The 22870-nt window shown below is 52.9% G+C and overlaps 3 protein-coding genes and 1 long non-coding RNA gene across 4 annotated transcripts; 1 reads left to right on the plus strand and 3 right to left on the minus strand.

Annotated features, from left to right (window-relative positions):
- On the minus strand, positions 1 to 2022 carry HOXA7 (homeobox A7). Its single transcript, XM_048950544.1, is given in 4 exon segments — positions 1 to 423; positions 1510 to 1599; positions 1602 to 1707; positions 1709 to 2022. Coding segments are annotated over 4 exon segments (657 nt in total). The 5' UTR covers positions 1886 to 2022; the 3' UTR covers positions 1 to 139.
- Positions 2023 to 7527: 5505 nt separating this feature from the next.
- Positions 7528 to 10945, minus strand: HOXA9 (homeobox A9). Its single transcript, XM_048951149.1, has 2 exons — positions 9970 to 10945; positions 7528 to 9021 (listed from the first exon to the last, which is right to left on the minus strand). The coding sequence occupies exons 1-2, from the start codon at positions 10511 to 10513 to the stop codon at positions 8783 to 8785; spliced, it is 783 nt and encodes a 260-aa protein (XP_048807106.1). The 5' UTR covers positions 10514 to 10945; the 3' UTR covers positions 7528 to 8782.
- Positions 10946 to 14882: 3937 nt separating this feature from the next.
- On the plus strand, positions 14883 to 16110 carry LOC125696009 (uncharacterized). Its single transcript, XR_007378146.1, has 3 exons — positions 14883 to 15191; positions 15284 to 15426; positions 16002 to 16110. It is a non-coding gene; the product is annotated as an uncharacterized LOC125696009 (long non-coding RNA).
- Positions 16056 to 19706, minus strand: HOXA10 (homeobox A10). Its single transcript, XM_048951146.1, has 2 exons — positions 18443 to 19706; positions 16056 to 17099 (listed from the first exon to the last, which is right to left on the minus strand). Exons 1-2 carry the CDS (start codon positions 19260 to 19262, stop codon positions 16825 to 16827), a joined length of 1095 nt encoding a protein of 364 aa, XP_048807103.1. The 5' UTR covers positions 19263 to 19706; the 3' UTR covers positions 16056 to 16824.
- Between the last annotated feature and the right edge of the window lie 3164 nt (positions 19707 to 22870).

The raw sequence follows: 22870 nt of genomic DNA on the forward strand, positions 1-22870 counted from the left end.
TTAACTTTTTTTTTTTTCTTTTCTTTTTTAATAAAAACAGTGAGTGTCTCTTTTTTTTCCTTTCTCTCTTTAAAGGGAGCTTTTACAGCTGTCACGTGTGTACGTTATTCTAAGAGATTGCTTCCTCGAATGGGACTCCCTAATCCTCCTCTTCTTCATCTTCTTCCACTTTCTCCACAGACGCTGCTGCTGACGTGGGCTCGTTGGGAGCCGGAGTGCTGGAGCTCTCCTCCTTGTGCTCCTTCTTCCACTTCATCCGCCGGTTCTGGAACCAGATCTTGATCTGCCGCTCCGTCAGGCAGAGGGCATGGGCGATCTCTATCCGCCGCCGCCGAGTCAGATAGCGATTGAAGTGGAATTCCTTCTCCAGCTCCAGGGTCTGGTAGCGGGTGTAGGTCTGGCGCCCTCGCTTCCTATCGGGACCTGAAGGCAGGCAGGCAGGCACACACGCCCAGCAGTTAGGCAGGAAGAGAAGAGGAAAGTTTTATCTTTTTTATTTCATCCCCATTTTTTTTTTTTCCAACGTAAAAAACAAACACCAAAACAAAACCGGCCCAAGCGAGAGTGAATAATCCCCTTCCCCCCTTCCCCCCCCCCCCCCCCCCCACTCAACCCTCCCCCCCCCATACACACACACTTTGTCCTAACAAAGACATTTCAGCGACACGACCTGTCCTGCTCGGGCAAAGCAAAAATTAAGTTGCTCGAGACATAGAAAAAGTGGAGAGAAAGCATTCAGGAGAGGAGGTGGAGGAGGAAATTGCTTTTGGGAGGAGGAACTTTCCCCCGGGCGATATATTTCCCTAAAACCTTCCAGGCTTTTGCGTTTCGCAAAGGGAAATAAAAATCTGGAAGGCCGGGCCGTATTTATTTTATTTTAATGTCTGGGGCTCCCTGCTCCACACACACACACGCACACACACACCCCGCTCCCCTACCCCGCCCGGATCGTAAACAATACCCCGCGTTCAGCCCCAGAAGCGAGCTCTCGCTTTTCACACACTCTCGCCCCCAGCCCCCCCCGGCTCCCTCCCCTCCCTCCGCTTTCCTGTTCAGTCCGTTTCTATAGATTCTTATCTCCGCGGAGGGGGCAGGGGGGGAACGCGGCTCGGCGCGGCCCGGCGGAGCCCCGGCACAGCCGATCCCGCTCCCGGGCTCCCCTTCCCCCCCCGGGCGGAGCTTTTCTGCCCGACTTCGGCGGAGGGCAATGGGGACGCTCACCCGAGGGGGCTCTGCGAGCACGCAGCCAACTCTCCGCATTTCTGCAGCAAAAAGCGCGAATAAACTCAATGCTAAAATTCCATAGCAAATGGAGTTAAATAAATTTACGAGGCTAGAACCCATTAATTGGGCAATAAAAAGTTTTATGATACTCATTTACATACAATGCCACGGGCTTTCTACGCAATGGCGCCTCGGCTATAATTAAAACCATCAAGGCTGTGCTGACAGTAATTTTGGCGACACGCTTTGCCTGGCTGCCACAGCTCCAGCCCCGCTCGCCCCTACCTGAAGACCTCATCCAGGGGTATATCCGGAAATTAGCCTCAGCCTGGTTGTGCAGGTTGCTTTCCTCCGCTTTCTCACAGCTGGGTTTGTTAGGTCATTGCAGAGGACGGGAATGTTCTGATCAAAAGAGGAACAATGCAGGTTGTAGGCATCAGAGCCCAGGCTGTATCCGGAAGAGAACGGGCTTTGATATATGGTTACTGTTCACATTGTACAAGCCGGGCATGGAGGAGGCGAAGGCACCCGCGCCTGGTCCATAGCCGCTTCTCTGGGAGTTGCTTGCAAAGGAGCAAGAAGTAGGCTCAGCATTTTGGAAAAGAGAAGCCCCCGCCGTATATTTGCTAAAAAGCGCATTCACATAATACGAAGAGCTCATAATTTTGACCTGTGATTTGTTGTCCGGCAGGCTTCAGTGTCGGTTTTACGAGGTAGCGTGATATATGATAACATTACACCCCCAGATTTACACCAAACCCCATTTTCTTTTGGACTGAGCTGCCTCCAGCACGTGACCGGTCATATGACGCCGCCCGCCAATCCCCGCCCGCCTCACAGGTGGTGCCGGCCGCGGCCCGCCGGTGCCCGGCCATGGACGGGGCCGCCGGGGCCGCCGCCGCCGCCCCGCGCTGTCGAGCCGCCGCCCCTCCGCCCCCCGACGGCACCGCCGCCTCCGCCGAGCGGGGGGGGGGAACCCGGGTCCCGCTCCGAGGAACCGCTCGGCGGAGACGGCGGAGGGAGGGGGGAAACGGGGGGGGGCGGGCACCATGTGGTCCTCGTTAGACGGGGCGGGGGGACGGGGAGGGGGGCCAAAGGGGAGAACGCTGAAAACAAAACAACTTGAAAGAAGTGAAAGCGCTTGTTATTGTTATTATTGTCCGTGCTGCAAGCACGCAGAGGGGTCACTGGTATGCGGGGAGGGGGTTTGGGGCGCACTCGGCTACGGGGCACAACCGACCCCGTCCCGCCACTGCGGTTCCCGGAGCCCGAACCTAGCATAGGGGTGCGCGGAGCCCTCCGCGAGTCGGCCCGGCCCTCCTCCCCGGGTAGAAAGGAAAATACCACCGCCCCCCGAATAAAGGCAGCGTACAACGTGCGGTTGAGGGAGCGTTCAACTTTCTGAGCGCCTTAAGCAAAAAGAAAACAATACGTTGCACTCAAGGAGCCGCCTGCAAATGTCTTCTGCCCTGAGCCTTATTTATTATTGTTATTTATTTATTTTTCCCAGCACCCCTTTTACCTTTCCGTTGTACATACCTTACGGCCCCGTTCTTCTCAGCTCGAGGGGAACGCAGCCGGTTTTCTAAACCCCGGCTCCCCAACAATGCGAATGGCTCTGCATTGAGGATGCTGCACCGTGCCCTTCCTTTAAACGGATCGTAAAATGAGTTTCCTTCCCTCAGACAGGGAGTCCTGGTAAAGACAGCTTTTACTGCCTGCCTGTATTGCACATCATAAACTGGAAGGAGCACAATGGAATTGCCCCGGAAATTCTCCTTTCAATTATAGTTTGGTGCCCCGTGTACAAAGACTTTCTCACCACTTAAAATTGTTCTTGGCGATATTTCGCACGGACCCTAAACTTTCCGTTTTGTAAACGTGGAACACCCTCTCCCCCCCGCACACCTCCACGCTCGCCCTTGGGGAGCCTTTATGCACGGTTATTGCAGCCCCATGAATACAGGTTTCTGACAGAAGCGAGTAAATTCTTAGAGCGAGGTCCCCGAGATATTGCAGCCTCAGAGCATGCAAATGTGGCGGCTGCTCCTAGAGATGTGCCAAGCGCCAGGCACGTGAAAACGCGGCTGATACTCGGAGGCGCGGGGGAGAATCTGGAGAAAAGGGCTCTGCTCGAGTTTATTCCGATTTTGGCAATATCGCTGCGGTCGATGTGGGAACATTCCGGCAGAAGAGGCTGCCGGAGGGGAAGAAAGGCCCAAGAAGTTAAACGAACGCGAAGCAAACAAGACGACGACTCAGAAGATCAAAGAAGCTGAAGTAGATGACATTAGACCAATAAATTGCTCCTCTGGTGACAACATACCAAGACGCGAGGAGAAAGAAACGGCAAACATAGCCGATGTCTAGACTCTAATATTGATAACGTCGAAGCGAACGGCGGGGCTGGGCGCGTGTATTTCGGGTTCCGCGTGTCTGCAAAATAAGCGCTGCGATGCCGTTAGCTTTGCGGGGGTGTGTTGTGACCGCCGCCTTTTCTTTTATTTTGCTAGCAGCTTTTTATCTGCCAACCCACAAATAATAATAAAAACAACGTCAAAATGCCTCCCGCCAAACAAATCGTCGAAGCAGCTCCGAATTGGCCCCCACCGCTTTATGTGCGCGCCCACCCCCCGCGTATTCGCCCAACGCCGGCACGGCGCTGCTCGGAAATAGCCCCGAAATGTCTCATTCTGTCGCATGCAAACAACCTCGGACACAGCAGCCTGCAAAACGTATTCAAATGTGTATATATATGTCTATATATTACAGTCGAGGAAATAGCGAGCGAGCTGAGATTGCGAGGTTTCCGTCACCGCAATCTTCTCACACGCTTTAAAAATAATCCTCCAGGCGGCATTCACTGCATTTATTTTTTACGTGGGAGAACCGGGGGTGCCTCACTGTGCGTCCCGAGCTTTTCCGGGAAGTCAAAGGTAGCGATTAAACGGTGCTCAGAAGTTACGCGCGACCTGGGAGCACTGCCCGGTTATGGCTCATGTGCCGAGAGGGATCGCGATGTGCTTCGCACTAGAGAGGATTTTTGTTGTCTCAGAATCCCGCCGTAATTTATCCCCGATTATAATGGAGCGCGCTGTGCCACGTTATTACTTCTCATGACGACGCATAAACACTTCTTAATTTCGGTGCAGTTTTACTGCCCTCGGAAAAAAAAAAGAAAAAAAAAAAAGGAATTAATCATAACAAGTTTAACAACGCCTTTGTAGACAAACATTTGATAAGAAGGCTCTTATTAGAAAGCGGGGAGTGGCTGCTGCTCAGCATCCCTAGAAAGAATTAAATCTTTACAACGGGGTGGGGAAAAAATAGCACAGAGCGCGCATTCCTTTCCGATGCTGAATTTCGATGTTAAGATATTGGCTTTGATTTAAGGAAATGTAAATAAAACGCAGAGAAAGCGGTTCTGTTACACAGCGCTGTTCAGCTTTTTTTTTTTTTTTTTTCTTTCTCTTGTCTGACTCTAAGTTGAAAAATACAACGATCTTCTAGCAGAGCACATTTTGTGCTTCCTTCCCTCCCACTTCTGTTTTCTCTCCAATTACTTTCCCCCCTTTCTTTCGGCAACATGTGAACACGAGCTACCATTCCCCACTACTTCTCATTCCAAAGACCGAAAGCCAACGAAAGCAAAACGGAGAAAAATACGAAAACGAGAGGAGGAAATCAGAGTAGCGGGCCAGAAGAAGTTAGGAGTGACTTTGAGACGCGTCAAGTTTGCGGAGTACCCGACTGTTAGCATCTGTACGATGGAAGTACAGCGGGTCGCACGGAGTGGGAATTGCCGAGGACGCAGGCAGAGTTTTATTTGTACCAGAGACAGATGTTGGAAATTTCCCTTCTCCAGTAAATAATTTTCCAATTAAAGCTCCGCAGCGCTGCTTCTCCCGTCTTTGCCACGCTCTCCGAGGGCTGCCCGTGCCCACCGCATGCCCCAGGCAGGGCCGGCTGGAGCCGGGAGCACCCCGATTCCCCCTGCTCTGTCCCAGCGCTGCTGTCCCCGCATTTTCTGTATATGTCATTCCTCACAGGGAAAACGGGAGGATTTGAGCGGGACGAGGGTTGGGGAAGGAGGAGACGGGCTCGCAGCTCTGTGCCGCGGCTTTGTCAGCTGACAGGGAGCGTGGTGGATGCTTTGAGAATAATAACGCGGGACGCGGTGAGGAGCGAGCTTTTGCTGCGGCCACACATTGATGCTACCCGCACTGTGTCCTAATGGCACAGTGAGCCGGGGATAAGGAGAAGGAAAGGAAAAAAATAAAAATAAAGAAGAAGAAGAAGAAGAAGAAATAGATTAAAAAAAAAATTAAAAAAAAGAGAGAGAGAGAGAGAGAGAGCAGAAAATAGTGGGGAAAAAAAAAAAGAACTCGGCCTTTGTTGACGCGCAGCCCGTGGCTCCAGCCCGCGTTCTGCACCCACACCGTCGACATTTTAGGCGCTGGCGGGAGGCGACCGAGCGCTTGATGGCGGGCGGCTGCTCTTTCGCGGGCTCACAGCGCCACCTGCCGGCGTGCCGGCGCGCCGCCAGTCCGCCTCGCCCCGCGGAACTGCACCGCGCAGGCGGCCCCGCTCCGGCCGCGCCCCGCAGCTCCGCGTCCGCGTCCGCGCCTGGCCCAGCCCGGCCGGGGGGGAGGCTCATAAAGGCTGTTATTTCCGCTCGCTCGCTTTATCTAAAACAGCCAGACAAAACAAATGAAAAGGCTTTTGTAGAAAATCTTAATTGTGGCTGGACAGTTGTAAACTCATTAAGGGCCGAATTCCAGACAGTTTGCAGACCCGTCATTTATTACACACTCTTAATGCTGATTCTTTGAAGTTGCCTCTGTCTGCAACAACAGAGGGCGTCCCAGCATCCCAAACACCGGCTCGGGGCTCAATTAGGGGTTTTTTGTGTGTGCACGCCAGAACGAGCTCCTTTCACTAATTAGAACTCATCAAATCTTACCCCGGATTTCTTTTATTATTATTATTATTTTTTTTTTTCAAGGTGAAGCCGACAGCGTTTTCCCCCGCAGTTCTGCACATCTGTACGCTCCGTGCCGGCTCCCTACATTCTGCCTTTCGCCCTGCAGCGTTTTACACCCCATAAACGGTTACAGCAGTCATTTTCTTTTATTGCGCTGCACGGCTCTGAATTTTCCTAACAACAACTTCTGCCAAAGACCACGAGTGCGCTCCGTCTTATTTGGCTCTCGGTACATATCTGTGCGATGGATACGCGGTAGCGGAGCGGGCTCCGCTCCCACCCTGTCGGGGTGTCGGGGCGCGCAGAGCCGCCCTCGCGGAAATATGTCCGCCCCAACGCGGCTGCAGCGCAGCGCTCGCAGACTCCGCGATTTCTTTTGTTGCAGAGCCCGGTTTGGCTCGGGGCGGCGGGGGAGGGGTGGACGAGAGGGGGGGGCGCAGAAATCTCCCGCTCCGAAGAATCTCTTTTCTCCCTTCTGTTGTTGCTGTACAGGAATAATCGGATTTTGCCTCCCCTGCTCCAGCCCTGCTCTTTCCCTCGACTGAACCAGCGAGTAAAATTGACACCATAAATTCTACCATAATTGTCAGTAAAACTTTATCTCTCTCTGTCTCTCTATATACATACATAATCTGCGGCGCTAGTAAAATGCAGCGGGTTGTTTTTATTTGCCACGGGACATTTAAAAAAGGAAAAAAAAAAAAAAATCCCCTATGCGGAGGCGAAGGGAGAAAGAAATGGGGGACGTTCTCAATACCATATTTTTGCACGGGCGATTATCTCCAGAAGGGGATTTAGAATGGGCTCGGAGCGCGGGTTCCTTCCCCAGCTCGCTGCAGCACGCCGAGCTCCGGGCGCGTTATCGAGGAGCAATGAAGCGGCCCGGTCTAAATGTCGCCTTCTTCACCGATTTATGTGACGGCCCGCTCCGAGGAGAGCTGCACGTTTCGGGTCGGTCCGCACCAACCCCCGCCCTGCCGTAGAAATGGAATAAAATCGCCTTAACGTGAGCGGGAGCCCCCGCTCCCCTTTGCAGGAGCTGCCGATCTCCATCGCTAAGCGCCGGCTTCCGAAGCGGTGTCCGGGAGGGGGGAGCTGGGCCTCACCCCCTCGGGGAACCAAAGGCATTCCGGACCCATTTAGAGCCAAAAACAGCCCAGTTTTTCCCGTGCTGGGGCTCTGCGTTTGCAGAAGAGCACACAAGAAGCCCCAGCTCGGCTTTCAGCCCCGCCACATCCGCTGGGGACTTCGGGTGGAACTCCTGCTTAAGAACCTTAAAACATCACGGAATAGAAAAGAATCAATATATTTTATTTGGCAAAAAGTTAAATATCATTTCAACACAACGATTTGGTCAGTAGGCCATGAGGTAACTATTTCAAAATAGACAGTGTACGTTCTGCATCAACATCACTTCCCGGATTTATTATTACTATGATTTTTTTTTTTTTTTAATAAGCGATACAAATTTACAATAACCAAATGTAGGTTTTTATAGCGTATAATTTATTATCAATAAAATTAACCTTCATTACAACAACCATCAAATCATTCGATTAAAATTAAAACGTAAACCATAGGTAGTTACCCTTTCACATATACGTATAGCTCCGAAATCTGCTAACTGCTCACTGGTGCAAAAACAATATTAAGCTAGTCTGCTTAGTTACTTTTTCATATATAGATCATATATACAACTGACACAGACAGTACGATATATATATCAACTGTGCATACTAAAACGACTCGTTTCCATGTATTTTGAGAACCGCCATTCCCAGACATCCCGGACAAACTTTTTTTTCCTACTTTTGTGTGTGTGTTTAAATTGGGATATATATATATATAATATATATTTTACAATCAAAGGTTAACTGTCTAATTATACAGAAAAGACTTAATACGCTACAGAGCTATACTCTATGCCATTTTTATAATAAACAACCTGAGTTCAAATTGAATTCTAGCTTACACAATTACATCTGGTACAGCACCCAAGCACATAAATTGAGTCACAAACATAATTACCACAATAAAACACAGTGTTCAAGTATTAGAGCAGAGATCTCTCTGCCGCGCAAAGAGCGAATAAAATTAACTACGTCGACTAAACTATACAGTCCGTAAATAGTTGTGCATTATGAAAAGGTAGTTTTTGCTCGTCGTTCTATTTTTTTTTCCTTTTTCCTTCTTTTTTTTTTTTTTTTTTTTTTTTTCCTCCTCTTTTTCTTAAGTGAAGAAACAGGTAGATTTATACAAGCTAGCTCAACAGCCGTTTCGTGCTAATGCCCCCTTTTTCTTTCCTATTAGAAAATGAAAAGTCTTACTGTACCTCTCCTGGCAACTGGCCTCTCCATGCTACTGTGACAAGCAAGGTACAATCGTAATCAGAATTTGCCTTGGAAAAACAATTGAGGCCTGGACCCAGACGCATTGCATGGCAGGGCTCGAGGGGAGGGTTTTGTTGGTGTTGTTTTTATTTTTTTTGTTGTTTGCTTTTTTTTTTGTTTGTTTTTGTTTTACTTTATGCTTTTTTTTTTAATTATTTTTTTCCATTTAACCTGCGTATCTCCATCATTCATCCTTTGCTCGGTCTTTGTTGATTTTCTTCATTTTCATCCTCCTGTTCTGAAACCAGATTTTCACTTGTCTCTCGGTGAGGTTGAGGAGCCTGGCCACCTCGTACCTGCGGTCCCTGGTGAGATACATATTGAACAGAAACTCCTTCTCCAGTTCCAGCGTCTGGTGCTTGGTGTAAGGGCAGCGCTTTTTCCGGGTGGACCTCGCGTGGAGCCAGTTAGCAGCAGGGTTATCTGCGGGGGGAGCGAGAGGAGAAGTTGAGGCTCAGGGGGGTGTCTTGTGGGTGTGGGGGGGTCCTGGTGTCGGGGTGCCCCTCGTCTCCGCGGTGGGCACGGAGCACCCACATCCCCACTCACGGGAGGGGTCACGGAGACCCCTGAGCGGCAGAGCCACGCCGCCCCCGCCTCCCTTCGCTTTTTTTAAGTTGTTTGTAGGATGCAGTTTGAAAACACCCGTCCTCCTGCTCTCTGCTGGCTGCCTCCTTCCTTCCTGCCCTCCCCGCAGCCGCTCCGAGTGCCAGCCCGGCCGGAGCGGCAGCTCGTCTGAATTGGTTCTCTGTTACAATTCACCCTTCTCCCGTGTCATCGCTGGCAGGACTCGGGGAGCTGACGAGCCGGCCCACGGCCGTCGTCATTACAGCCCCTGCAGCTCAGGGCCCTTATTTGCACGGCGTTATTAACAGGAGCAGCTCCGTTCCGCGGCCCCGCGGCGCCCAGCGCGGGCATTTCCGCCGGGAGGCGGAGGGGGAGGAGGGCACCGCGCAACGGCGAGGTTCCGGCTGCCGGCCCTGAGCTACCCCCCTCCCCCCCCCCCCTCCCCACGGCCCCGCAGCTCACATTCACATCCAATGCTTCTCGGGCACCCGCTCCGTGAGTGCTGCGGGAGGATGCGAGTATGTCCTGCGAAGTTGGCTGGGGTGGCCGGGGGAGGGGGGGCGGGGAGGGCGGGAGAGATGGGATATTTTTTTTTTCCAATTATTTTATTTTATTTTATTTCAAGTCGCAGCCGCACAGAGGGTTTTTGTTCTCCCCTCGGCCCGTAGAGCCGCAGCCGTCCCGGATCCCGGCAGAGCCCGCGAGGGGCAGCGCGGATCTCAGCCCCCGGTGCCCGGTCAGCGCGGAGCCCCGCACCGCGCCTCCTCCTCCCCGGCCCCAAACGCGCCTCCCCGCAGCCCCACTTACTTGGATCAATGTGTGGTTTCTCTCCGTTTGCCTCACTTTCTCCATTGTTTTCAGAGAATGCGCCTTCGTGGCTTTGCTTATCCCTATCAACTGGAGGAGAACCACAAGCATAATCAGACAGAGACAAAGTGTGAGTGTCAAACGTGGTACAGTCACCCCTTCTGGCCGCCAGCGGTTCAGGTTTAATGCCGTAATGCCTGCTGGTAGGTAACCCGGGGAAGGACAAGGAGCCCGGCACAGGCTCGAGCCACGAACGCATGTACCTGCCGTCGGGCGGTGCCACGGGCGCCTGGTGGTGCGCGTAGGGGTGGTACACGGCGGGGACGCCGCTGGCGCCGGCGGGGTGCGCGGGGCTCCAGGGGGGGCCGAAGACGGGCGCCTTGGGCTGGAAGCTGCAGGGGGTCAGCTCGGGGTGCTCGGCCAGCGCCGGGCGCGGCGGCGGCCCCAGCGGCGCGGGGGCGTAGCGGGGGGCCGCCAGCTCGTCCCCCTCCGGCACCAGGAAGGAGTCCACGTAGTAGTTGCTGAGGGTCCCGGGGGCCGACATGGCGCGGCGCGGCGCGGGCGCCCGACCCGCCGCAATTCGGGGCTGCGGCTTTCACGTAACAACTTGGTGCTGGCGGAGAAGTAGAGTCAGTAATAAGTTGGGGGCAGCCCGGGCGCCCATTGGCTGCCCCGGTCACGTGGCGGGGGAGCAGAACAATAAAGTATAAATCAGTCCGCGGGCTATTAATGGGTCAGTGTTTTCCAGCCATCATTTTTATAGCGAGGCCATATGTTTTTATGCAAAGGGATATTTGAGTTATACGGCGGAGTTTGTTTTAATTGCGGCCAACTGAGATTAAAAGATCGGATTCCGCATTACGGCCCCCCCTTCCCTTTCTTTCTCTCCTCTTCCTCTCTTCGTCCCCCTCTCTCCTTTTTATTTTTTATTTTTTTTTTTCGTTTAAGCGGACTATTTTATACCGTAATTAATCATCCCATCAGTGAGTCGCGTTCCCTACGAAAAAAAAAAAAAAAAGGCACAAAAAAACCCACCAAACCCTTCTGGTCGGAGACCTTCACATAAAATTATACAACAATCGAAGCAATAAAAAGAAGCAAAATAGCAGTTGCGGCGTACTGTATTTAAATACATATTTATTATATTTCATAAGGAGTTATTGTTTCGGGAGCCACGGGGTTGTTATGAAGTCAGTAACTATGAGCGCGCTCATTTGCATCGCTGTGTTTCACAGCAGTAAAAATTTACGAGTGCTCGGAAAGGTTAAATTATACCATTGTGTTTCGTTTGGGAGCTCCCTGTAAATAATCCCGTTCCGTTCCGCGCTAAGCGGGACCGGCAACGAAAAGCCAAACCCGACGCATCCCACGGCCGGAGCCGCTCCGAAGGGCCTTAAGAGGACCCGGGCAGGACCGGGGCACGGGGATTCGGCCCCCTCGGGCCGGACTGAGCGCGGCAGTGACCGAAGCTCCCTCCTCGCCCGGCCCTGCCCTTGGACCCCCCCCGGCAGAGGGGCCGCCGGGAGCCGGGCAGCGGCGGGCAGCAGCGTCGCTGGCTCCGATTTATTCTTAACTATGCAGCCAAGCGGCGCGGGGGGTGGGGGGGAGAAAGGGGAGAAAAAGCGCCGTGTGCCCGCTGCAGTAAGGCACCGCGCTCGGAGGGGAGGATGTAAAAGGGGCTCTCGCTTTCGGCCGCCCCGCGGAACAGAGAAAAGTTATTGATTTGGCAGCAGGACGCGCTCTGGAAACCGAGCGGAGGGTTACGGTCCTCCGCGGAAGGAGGGGAGGGAGAGGGGGGAAAGCAAGGCGCGGCCAGATCCAAGGCCAGTGTTAGGGATTAAACGGGGATGCGCTGCGCGCCCGCGCCGCCGCCCGTCCCCGTCCCTCCGGCGGACGCGCGGTGCTGCGGTGCTGCGGGGGGAGCCCCGAAATCCCCGTAGGAGCCTCGGGGTGCTCGGGGTGTGCTGTGCTGAAAGCAGAGCCCCCTGAACGGAAGGGAAGGCCGAGTGAGAATTAAAATCACATGTAAATATCGTGCGTGCAAAAGTGTGGTTCTAATTAGTTTTACATGGCTGTGTGGGCCGCTTCTCTCCCTCTCTCTCCCCTCTCTGTTTCTCGCTTTTTCTTTTCATGTCCTCCCAACAGTTTAGTCAGAAATCGCGCGGAGATCCCATTTTAACGACGCTCTCTCCCCATTCAGGATTACAAAGGCCCATAATGAAACTATTATCCCCTATTAGAGTTAGAAAATTATAAAACACTTACGGGATCCCCGCAAACGGGGAGCCCGTTAGTTTCGAACAATTCAAAAAATGTACATAAAGGTCTCCTCCGCTATTTTTTGTGGCCGTTGTATAGACGCGCCGTAATAGCGAAAAATAATTGTATTTCTTTCCTGGAAAGACGGAACTCGACGTCATTTATATTTATTATTAAGAGTCAGCTGTGGTGAAATGTGATTGTAGAACTTCCTTTTTCCATTCAGAAAAAAATAATCTTAGCTGCGGGAGTCCTGGATGTTTATATTCGAATTTGGGTTCTCAACTTGCGGCGGGTTTCAATTTTTTTGGTTCCTCACCAAAAATAATAGCAAATGAATAACAATAACAATAACGTTTAAAAGAACGCGTCTGCAATTTTATTTCCCTGTAAAATTCGGAACGCGTTCGCTGCCAACACCCGAGTGGCAGGAGAGGTTGTGCGGAAAGCGAGAGTTAAAATATGGCAAATAATTACAGGCGTTTTTCACGCGGTCACAGCGCTGCTGATAGCGCTCGAGCGCTCGCCTCCCTTTTCGACCTTTTAGGCTCAGTTTTCCCCAAAGTACGTTTTTCATACGAGCCACGAGAGCTCGTGGGAGGCTGCACCGGTTTCGTACCGTTTACCTTGCCGGTTACTGCGGGATTTGGGGCAGCAGATCCCGGGAAAGACCGACCGGCCATCCCACCGCGGTACGAAATCGGAATTTCCAGGCACGAGGCACCGTTCTCGTGGCCGAATAAAACCCTTCCCGGCCTCCATCCCGGCACAGCGAAACCCGCGGCGCTCCCATCCCTCTTGCTGAGGCAGGAAGCACGCCTCTGCGAGGGGCAGAGCTCCGCGGCCGCGGGCTTTGCGCGGATTTTGCGCTGGAATACCGTCTCGCCTTTTCCTGCCGCTGTGAACGATTCGGACGGAACCCACCGGCGCGGAGCGGTGCTTTGGCACAGCGGGCGGAAAGAATGACTCAGAGTTTGGGGGAAGCGGTCCAAAAGCGGAGCGATGTGAATCCAAAGAGATATAAAGCACAGAGGAAAAGCTGTGCGTGAAGGCTACAGAGGCACGCACACACTGTAAATACACCGTCGGTATGTACACAGAACAGGTCAGCCCGACAGCAGCACGGTGCTCACAAGCAGACACGAGCAGTGCTGTCGGACTGCGGTGTACACATCTGCTCCTGGCCCGGCCGAGGCGTCTCCCGCGAAGATCCAGCTAGGGTAGGTCTGCCTCAAATCCGCTATCTAACCGCTCTCTGTTTCTGCAGCCCCGTCTGGAGCTTCAGAAAAAAAAAGTTTTTCCTTCTCTTTAAGCAGAAATAATCGATCGGTCATTTAGGGAAAAAAAAAAAAAAAAAAAAATGGGGGGGAAAGGGGGAGAGAAGGAAAAAAAAAATAGAAAGCCAAACCCAACCCCACAGGAATGCCTTTCCCTGCCCGTTCCCGTGCCCGCCTTTCCGCTGCGGGGCAGCCGGTTCGGAGCGCGCTGGCCGCCCTGTGCTGCGGGCGCAGAGCCCGGCGGGAGGCCGCCCCCGCCGCGGGCGCCGCGGACACAAAAGGCGGCGGGCGCGGCGCGGAGGAGCGGCGGCGGCGGGCCCGGAGAGGTCGCTGTTGCCCGTTCCGCCGCCGCGGAGAGCGGCTCCGGGCACGCTGCAATCGTGATCGTAACCGAGGCCTTGTGGGCCGCGTGGCGATGAGCCCGGGGGAGCGGGCCCGACGTCGAGGGCTCGGGGTTCCGAGGTCACCCCTCGGGAACCGCGTGGACGAGAGCGGGCTCGGCGGGGCGGGCGGCCCGGAGCCCTGTGTGTCGGTACGCCCCTGGAAAAAGGGCTGCCCGGCTCCGTCTCTCCCCTCCCCCGGGCGGCCGAGAGCTTTTCGTCCTCCGTTTTTGAATAAATCCAGACGGAAAAAAAATATAAGCGCTCCCCGCCCTCGCCCCCCTTCCGATCCCTCCGCCCGAGCTCTACCCACGCCGAGCGGAATGCAAAAACGCACCTGACCTTGAATGCAGCCTACGAGAGATATGAAAATCCCGCAAGCAGGCAGGGACTCGCTTAGGAGCTAGCTAACCTTGAAGAACTTGTCAAGCTTCCCCCCTCGGCTGCCGTGTTTATCTGAGGAATCAGAGGAGCCTCCGTTGCAGATGGGGAACAATGGCATTGGGACTTGACGCCTACAGATAACTTCGGCGCTAAGATTTCTTCGGGCACAAAGGACCCTCGCACCAAGCATACCTGGTGATGATATCAGCTGAAGTAATTAAGGCAGTTTCGTGCTGTAGAGAGAAAGGTGGAGCCCCAACAACATGAAACTACCTAAACCACAGAGCAGTTCTCAGGCGCTAATAGTTACTTTCCCCATAGCCGTGGTCTTTAACTCAAGGATCCCGCTACGGAAATAAAACCAGAAACGTGACCCCGCAGTCCCTCTCGCCCCCCACGCACCCCGCCGGGCCCCCCGCGCCCCCCAGCCGGGTTCAGGGAAACAGAGAAATAGCATCAGAGCCCCCCCCCTCCCCCCCCCCCCCCCCTTCCCGAGGGCGGCTTTCGCCTCTCCATGCAGATGGGAAGGCCGTCCGCTGCGATGTTACATCATAAAAAGCTAACGGCTCCCTCTAAGCCCGGGTTCAAAGTCTCTCCCCCTCCTCCCAGCACACACATACCCGGGAAGAAAGCTGGAGCTGTCGCTCCTCTGCCAGCCCTCGTTGTGCCTTCCCTTTGTGCGAGCTCCCGCTAGCTAAGCATGCAGCGAAGGAGGGAGGATGCAAAGGCGGCCCGGGGGGAATAAGCTCTCCCGCATGCAGCCAGGTAGGGAACGGCCCTGTCCGAGGGGGCCCGGTGACACGGAGGCGGCTCTCACCTCCCCCCTCCCCATGCGCTCACCTTCACGGTTTCTTCCGAGCCCTGAGATAAAGCTACGGTTTGTCACCGTCCTCGGCAGCTAAAGATCTCTGCACCCTCGAAGGTGTGTGATTAAAAGGGGGTGGGGGTGGGGGGGTGGGTGAGAAAATAAAAATCTCTTCCCTACCCTCAAGAAATTGTAATTTGCTTCCTCAGTCTGTGCAGCTCCTCAGTCAACTGAAACCACTCGTTCAAGACAGCAACAATCCAGATATACTAGCAAGTCATAAAACTGAACAAAAGCCGACAAACCTTAGAGCACCATCGCTATATGGCCCAGACAAATTACGACCGTCTAGGTAATATTTAAATAGATTCCTAAAGTAATTGCAGGGGGTTTAGGCAACTATTCCTGTTGTAAAAGTTCTCGAAGACATAAAGTAGAACCTGAGGATAAACAGTCACAAAAAGAGGTAAAATTAAAAGGATTCATTCCACTTTTTTTATTCTTCTATGAGAACATAAACATCGTCTTTTTCACGCACAGCAGCATTACAATATTAATTTATTCCGATTTAAGGTAAGAACTAGATATAGCTAGAACTAACATTTATAATAACGATAGAATGCATTTGCTTAAAACGGTATCGGCGTTTTAATAATAATAGACATTTATACATATCTGTACTTATAGTTTTTCCCCTTCTTTCTTTCTCCTTTTTAAAATCTTTTTCTAATCTTTTTCACCTATAAGCTTGACCCTTTGATGCACGTAACTTCACAGTATAAAGGAAGACGGACGAACTCTCCCTCGCTATCTCAGGCTCTGGCTCAGAAAGTCCTTTTGATGTTCAGGATGTACACTTTGCAGTGAAATTAGTGAGGAAAAAGTGACGGCTTTTTTTTTTTTTTTTTTTTTTTTTTTTCTCTCAAGGGGGAATCGTTGTGTGCTTATCCCGTGTTACCAACGGTAACGCTATTTATCGACAAAAAAAAAAAAAAAAATCACTAATTCCACATCTTTAAGCAAAACTACGTTACGTAAATATCTACAACCAGAAAGAGAGAGAGAAATTCAGAGGTAAGTGTCATAATTTAGTCCATGAGCGAGACGAACTTTTTTTTTTAATATCTTTAAAGAGAAGAGATTTCATTTTCCTGGCCAATTTCAAAGCCGTAATATTGACTTTCAAGGTAAAGAACAAAAAATTGCTCTTAACGCTAGTTCCCATGAAGTCCTTTTAAAGGATGCCTGCATTTCATTATTGCAAGTCCTGCTTTGGGAAGGATAAAGGGGGAGGGGGGAGACAGGGAAAACAGAGGGAGAAAAAGCTGAGCTCCCAATATATAGAAATATGGCACGGCTTAAATAATTCATTCCGAAGCTACTTACAGTCCGAGTTACACCGCCTATATTTTAAAAGAATGCGCCTTTACTTTTCGGAGAGACATGGGGTTGGGAGAAGGGGGGAGGGGGGGGGTAATGTTTGCAGCTCCTGAAATCCTATTTCTGGGCTTTCAAAGTTTGAAAGAGCAAAGCGGGCCCGGGGAAGGCTGCAGGAACCGAGGAGGCTCACACATGGCCCTCAGCGTTAGCATGGCTTTCTTCCGCTCCCCCCGCAGCCCCGAAGCAGCCATTAAGACTTTAAGGACATACTGAGAACGTCTAAAATCGTTAATCCATACAGGTGCGGATGACTACAGCCTAGGAAAATGATACTGGCTCTTTAAACCATAAAGATGTGTTTATAGGTTCATCAAGAGAAATTAAAGTTGGCTGTGAGCTCCCGAATCCTATTCTCTCTGTTCATTTTCTTCAGTTTCATTCTGCGGTTTTGAAACCAGATTTTAACTTGTCTGTCTGTGAGATGGACTGTGCGGCTGATCTCTAGGCGACGCTCACGAGTCAGGTACATATTGAACAGAAACTCCTTTTCCAGCTCGAGAGTTTGATGCTTGGTATAGGGGCACCGTTTCTTTCGGCCACTTTTTGCGGTTAGCCAGTTTGCTGCATTTTCTCCTTTTGAATTGCCTAGTTTTGAGAAAGTAAAAGAGGGACATTACCAGCGGGTAGGAAGCAAACAGCTGGGGGAGAGGGTGGAAAGCGTGTGTGGGTGTGTGCGCATACAGGGGCTCGCTCCTCCAGTGCTGGGGTGTGGTGGCCTTCCGAAAGCTCCCGAGCGCTCTCCTAAAGGCCCTGGGGCTGCCACGGGGCAGCCTTTCCTCTGCTGGGATGCTCGGAGGGGAGCCCAGCTCCGACCCCCCGAAATGGGCTTCTCCCCGCTCCGACCCCGCCGTTCCTGGGGGGCGGCTCGGTGCGGAGCCTGAAGCCTTTCGGCCCTCCCGAGACACCTGCTTCCAAAAACAAAAGCCACCCGAAACGGGAGGATCTCAGCTTCGTAAGTGTGCTCTGGGGGCTGAAAACAAGGTGAGCTGCAGGGCCGGAGCCCCCTGCCTCCCGGACTGCCTCGCCATGGCCTTTTGCTCTCCCACGAATCGGCGAAAGAAAAAAAAATAATAATAAAAGAAAGGGGGGGGAAAAATCACCCCCTTTCAGGGCGGGAAGTCCTATCGCTGGAACCGTAAGGGAAAGAAGTAACACCGATCCCTCGATGGCTCGGAGTGGCTCGCAGGCGTGGGGCTGGCTCTCTAGGAGCTTTCCTTTGCTTGCCTTTCGTTTTGATCTTTAAATTATTTTTAATTATTATTATTCTCCAATGGGGCGCCTGAAGGAATAACAGGGCGTCTGAAATGCAGCCAGAGAGGAGTGCCTAGAAAGTCTGCGGCCCACGGAAGGGGAGCTAGGCTTTCGCCATGGGGACCGGAGAGGGAAATAAATAGGCGAATGAATAAATAACAACCCTGTTATCTAGTGTAGACGCTGAAGGATATTCGCGGTGCATTCATCAGTCTAATTTGATAGCAGTTCATAGATGGCACATTTCAGCGCGGCTGTTATTCCGAAAAGCATTCTGGATCGTAAAATATAACTTACCGCGTTAATAGGTTTATTTATTGGCACTGCCTATTGCTTATTTTGGATGCCATACAAACATCTCTGTTATCTGGTAGGCACCTTCCCATCGCAGGGGAAAGATTGAGCTCGTTTTTCTATACGTTTAAGCCGCACGCAGGCGAAAGTTGCCCAGAGCGGAGGCTCTCGAGGTTTTAAGCTATAGGACGGACGTTAATTTTTACGGCAACCCCGTGCCCGAATATTACAAAGTTCAGAAGGTCACCGCGAGCAGCGCTTCTTGGCAGCCCTGCGGGGCAGCCAGGATCCTCCTTTCGCGTCGTGACGCTCCTCGCCCGCGTTTCCTTTTTAATTACCGTTATCACCGTTTCCTAAGCCTCACCCCGCCGTGCTTCGCTTACCTACGGACTCCTTCTCGGGAGAGGCCTTGCTGCCCTCCGACGGCGCGGGGGAGAGCTCCTCGGCGGTAGACGACGAAGCGCGGGTCTCGTCCTCCCGCTGGGAGCCGCACGCCGAGGGGCTGGGGGAGCGCTCCTCGTCCTCCCTCCTGCCCGCCTCCGGCACGGGCGGCCCCGACGGCGGCGGCTGGAAGCGGCCGGGGGGCTGCGGAGCGAAGGGGGCCGCCCCGGCCGGCCCCGCGCCGTAGCCCTTGGAGGTGCCGTAAGCCTGGGAGAGGCGGAAGTAGCCCGGGACCGGCACCCCGGTGCCGTTGGCGGAGGGGCTGACCTCGGCGCTCAGCCGCGGGAAGGGAGCGAGGTCGGCGGCGGCCGAGCCCTTGGGGCATTTCTCTGAGTCATAGAGGCAGTAGGAGCTCTCCTCCTTAATGTTTTGAGCGAAGGAGCACGAGGTGGCCTGCTGGCTCTCCGGCTCTTCCATGCGACAGGAGCGGGGCGGGTCTAGCCACACTTCCATCCCCGACACGTAGGGGTGCGTGCTGGGGACCATGCTTTGCGAAGTACCTTCATTGCGTTTGCCCAGGACGGGGAACAGTCCGCAGCCCTGCAGCCCGTAGGACAGCTCGGACGCCTGTGGCAGGTAGAGCCCGCTGCCCGGGTAGTAGCCGCCTCCTCCTCCGCCTCCGCCTCCTGCTCCCGCCGCGTCCCCTCTGCCCGCGCTGATCAACGAGTCCACCAGGAAAGAGTTTGCAGCCGGGCTCTCGGAGCATGACATTGTCGTGGAATAATTTGGCGAAGGGAGCGGATAGCCCTTCCTGGCTGACATTTCTTGTGCAAAACATGCTGAATATGATTAGAGATACCCCCGCACCGCGGCGAACGCTTGCAGCCAATGGAAGCCCGGGCCTCCCAAGCAACCCCTCCCCGTCTGGTTTCGTATGCACCGAGCTTGCTCTCAGGTCGACCTCTGAATTTGGGATATGGATGGATATTAATGTGCGATATGGATTTCCAGCCACACGCACACGTGCGGAGCGGCGCGGCGGGGCAGGGCCGGAGCGGGGCAGGCGGCGGCTCCCGGCTCTCTCCGCTCTGCCCCACGCACCGCTCTGCGCGGCGGTGTTTATGACACCCCGGCTGCGGCCGCGGCCAGATGAAGCTTTTATTATCGCTCCTCTCTCCCCGCGGTCGGGCTCTCCGGAAGCGATCCGTGCTCACCTCCCCGAGCAGCCCTTGTGTGTCACGAAATTAATAAAGCCGCGGCTCTCCCTGTGTTTTATGCTCAGGCTCTGCTCGTTTTATTTGATTGTCTCTCTCTTTTTTTTTTTTCTTTTTTTCTTTTTTTTTTTAAGAATGAGAGACGTGTTATTGTTTATCACAATCGTCGGGAACTGTAAAGGGCCCTGGTGTCTCCTGCGTTCGAAACCCTGAAAGGCAGGGAGCCCTTTCAGCCCCATATCACCCCCAGCTAACATTTCCAAGAGATAAAGAGCTGGCTGCTGCGCTTAGGAATCTCGGAGGGAGCAGTGCCACTCTGGAGGATTAATTGTGCGGTTGCAGCTTCTAATGCTGTAGTTAACGCTGGATTCTTCCCGAGGTCTGATTGCCATTTAAAATCCAAAGCCAGACATATGCCACAGAAAGAATCCAGACGTGAGCAGCTCAGATGGATGCTCGCACGATGCTGCGCACCCTGTTTATTGGCGTGTTTATATTTGGGCGATCATTTTTATTTCCCCCCCCCCGCTCCAGGTTCTCCCCTCCCCCCCCCCCCCCCCCCCCCCCCCTTTTGGATCATTCACTCTTCTCCTCTCCAGAAGCACCGTCTCTGTCGCAAGCGCTGCATTAAATAATAGAGAGAAGGATACGCAGATGAATCCTGAGATAGGAGACAGCTCTGTCCTGCCAATTTGTAATTGTGGCGGAGGGAGCAGACAGATAGCAGACAGACAGGCACGCAGACAGAGAGACACATAGATTTTTTAATGAATCGCTTAATGATCGCTTGCTTTCACTTCCATCATCTTTCGCTTAGGCCATTTTGAAGTCGCCTGCCTGCCTGGCCAGAGGAATTAAGGCTTCTCCAGCCGGAGCGGAGCCTGGGACTACTCGAGGTTTTCCAGCTCTCGCTGCCCACCCGAGAGCAGCAGAGCTCGCTCTTCTTTCCCGCGGCATCTCCTCCCGGGGAAGCAGAGCCGGCGGCCCCGCTCCCGGGGGGCCGGAAGAGATGCGGCCGCTCTGCCCGCTGCCCTCGCCAGAGCCGCGCGGAGTGCCGCGTCTCGGCCCTACCCTTGGCGTTCAGAGAGCCCCGGAGGGAAGAGCTGTCCCCCCCACCCCCGGCTCTGACACGCCTCACGTGGTCTCCGGGGTGAGCGGTCGCCTACGAGAGGGAAATTACTATTTTATTTTTTCTCCCCAGTTTTGCCATTGCTCCGGACGGGTAGTTCTGGGGCAGCGGGACACAAGTGAGCAAGCCGCTCTGCTGGGGCCCTCCCCAGGCTCCGTCTTCGTCAACTAGAAGGCTGCGGCAGGGAGAGGTCGTTACAACTTCACAGTCGCCATAAAACCTTGATGGAAAGGCGCCCGATATTCCCAGCGTTCTCGGGCTTACCCTTGAGTGCCGAGCGGGATCTTCTGTCGGATGGGGGATAGGAGGGGGCCCGACACCCTGCGGAAACCCTCCGAGGTTGTCCCTACGTTTCCTCCCGTAATACCGTTTGTGTTTCCCAAATGCGAGATGTGTTAACGCGTGATGGACAAACCCTTATCAGATTCCTCTGAGGGCCGTATCACCGCTAACAAAATTAATACCGTGCAAGGAACCATTTTATTGGTTCCTATACAGGAAGGCTATTATCAATAGGCTTAGCGTTATAAATGCAGATCTAAATAAAGTGAAACGTGAGCCCCAGCTCCACGCTCCCAATACATTTCTCTGCACAAGTCAGGTATAAAAATTACTCTGGGGAAGTCCGCTCTTGCGGTATGTTTGTTTTGCATTTGCCAAATTAAATAGGAATGGATTGCAAACCTAAAAACCGTACGGAATCGAGGAGTAACGCTTGAAATCCTTCCAAAGCTGTTTTTAAAATAAGCAGCTCCCTTTTAAAAATTGGATTAAAGCGAGGAAAGGCCCTTAAAAGGACATCGAGATCCTCCTGAATAAAAGGGGCCCAAAACGCATCACAACAAACGCGAGTTGGCCGCTTCCACCTTCTCGAGTGCTAACGCAGACTGCATCAGACAAAAGGCGCGGAGGACAGAGATGATTCGGAAGAAGAAAACCAGATTTTAGCCTCATTTCTCTTCCTCCCCTCACTCAGGCCCCCGAGGGTTCGACGGCGCAGGGGCCGTGGCTCGGCTCTCGGTGGCTGTGCACGAAGGCAGAGCTCCGATCGTGCGGGATCTGCCGTCGGGAGCGCCGGTCGGGGCCGCTCGTTTGGTCCTCAGCCCTACGCCGGGTGGCTGCCGGGGCACTCCGCCTCGATCGTGAACTCCGCTCGGAGCTGCATTATCTCCGCTTTCTTTAATCGCTAACAAGGCCAAGGCAAATAGTAACCGGCATCATCAAACCCACTGAAGTAAAACTAATAACGCGCGCTTGGTTCTTAACTATAAAAGATAATGGTCAATTCCGACTAAACTGAGCTAATTTGGCATGCGTTGGGTGTAGCTACCGCATTGCCGGCGCTTAACAACGTGCCCCTCAGAGCTTAACCCCCGTTTAAAAGAAATTTTAAAGAATATTGTGGACGCCAGGGGACGAGAAACGCTTTCTTTCTAATTCCGCTTCCGTAAGGAAAGCCGTCCCAGGGTCCATAAAACCGAGCAAATAAAATTCTGATAAATATCAAAGCCGGCTAGTGGGTGATTTCGTGGAGAATCTGAATTCGCGGCGTGCGTAGACAACGCTATCAAAATAAAACTTTATTGATCTAAGAAAAATATAATAGATGCATTAATAGCGTCGTTAAGCCGTTTTATTGGTTGGCCCAAAATTAAAAACAAAAAGGGAATAAATAAAACCCGACAGCTCAGCCTCAGCGAACTCCTGACTGGAAATTTCAAAACGCGTCACGTTAAACCGTGATTTATCTTTTTTATTATTAGCCCGTATAAAGCAAAAGATCAGCGCCGTTAATCCGGAGACCCGTTTTGCGAGCTAATTAAAATATGTTTTTATTTGTAGACACGGGGAAAAGTGCAACGTGCGGAGAGGCGGAGGGCCTCGCAGCGCGCCGCGGAGTGCATGCGCCGCCTGGCTGAGGACAGAGCGCGCAGTGCGTCGTGTGCCTTTCCCCAAATTAATGCAATCAGGGTATAGTTCTTTAATATTGGAACTGTCAGTCGTCAGCAACGTGCGTGTGTGTGCGCGCCAGATTCCTCCTTTATTTATTTATTTACCCTCCCTTCTTCCCCCTTCCACCCCCTCTT

Source organism: Lagopus muta, chromosome 7 (genome assembly GCF_023343835.1).
Source record: "Lagopus muta isolate bLagMut1 chromosome 7, bLagMut1 primary, whole genome shotgun sequence".
In the NCBI taxonomy this organism is placed as follows: Eukaryota; Metazoa; Chordata; class Aves; order Galliformes; family Phasianidae; genus Lagopus; species Lagopus muta.

Bases quoted from the DNA above. Each gene is read 5' to 3' on its own strand.
- HOXA9 (XM_048951149.1), bottom strand. From the start codon at position 10,513: ATGTCGGCCCCCGGGACCCTCAGCAACTACTACGTGGACTCCTTCCTG. The intron at 9,022-9,969 runs GTAAGTGGGGCT...CTCCCCCCGCAG, and splicing joins GAAACCACACATTGATCCAA to ATAACCCTGCTGCTAACTGG.
- HOXA10 (XM_048951146.1), bottom strand. From the start codon at position 19,262: ATGTCAGCCAGGAAGGGCTATCCGCTCCCTTCGCCAAATTATTCCACG. The intron at 17,100-18,442 runs GTAAGCGAAGCA...TCTCAAAACTAG, and splicing joins TCCCGAGAAGGAGTCCGTAG to GCAATTCAAAAGGAGAAAAT.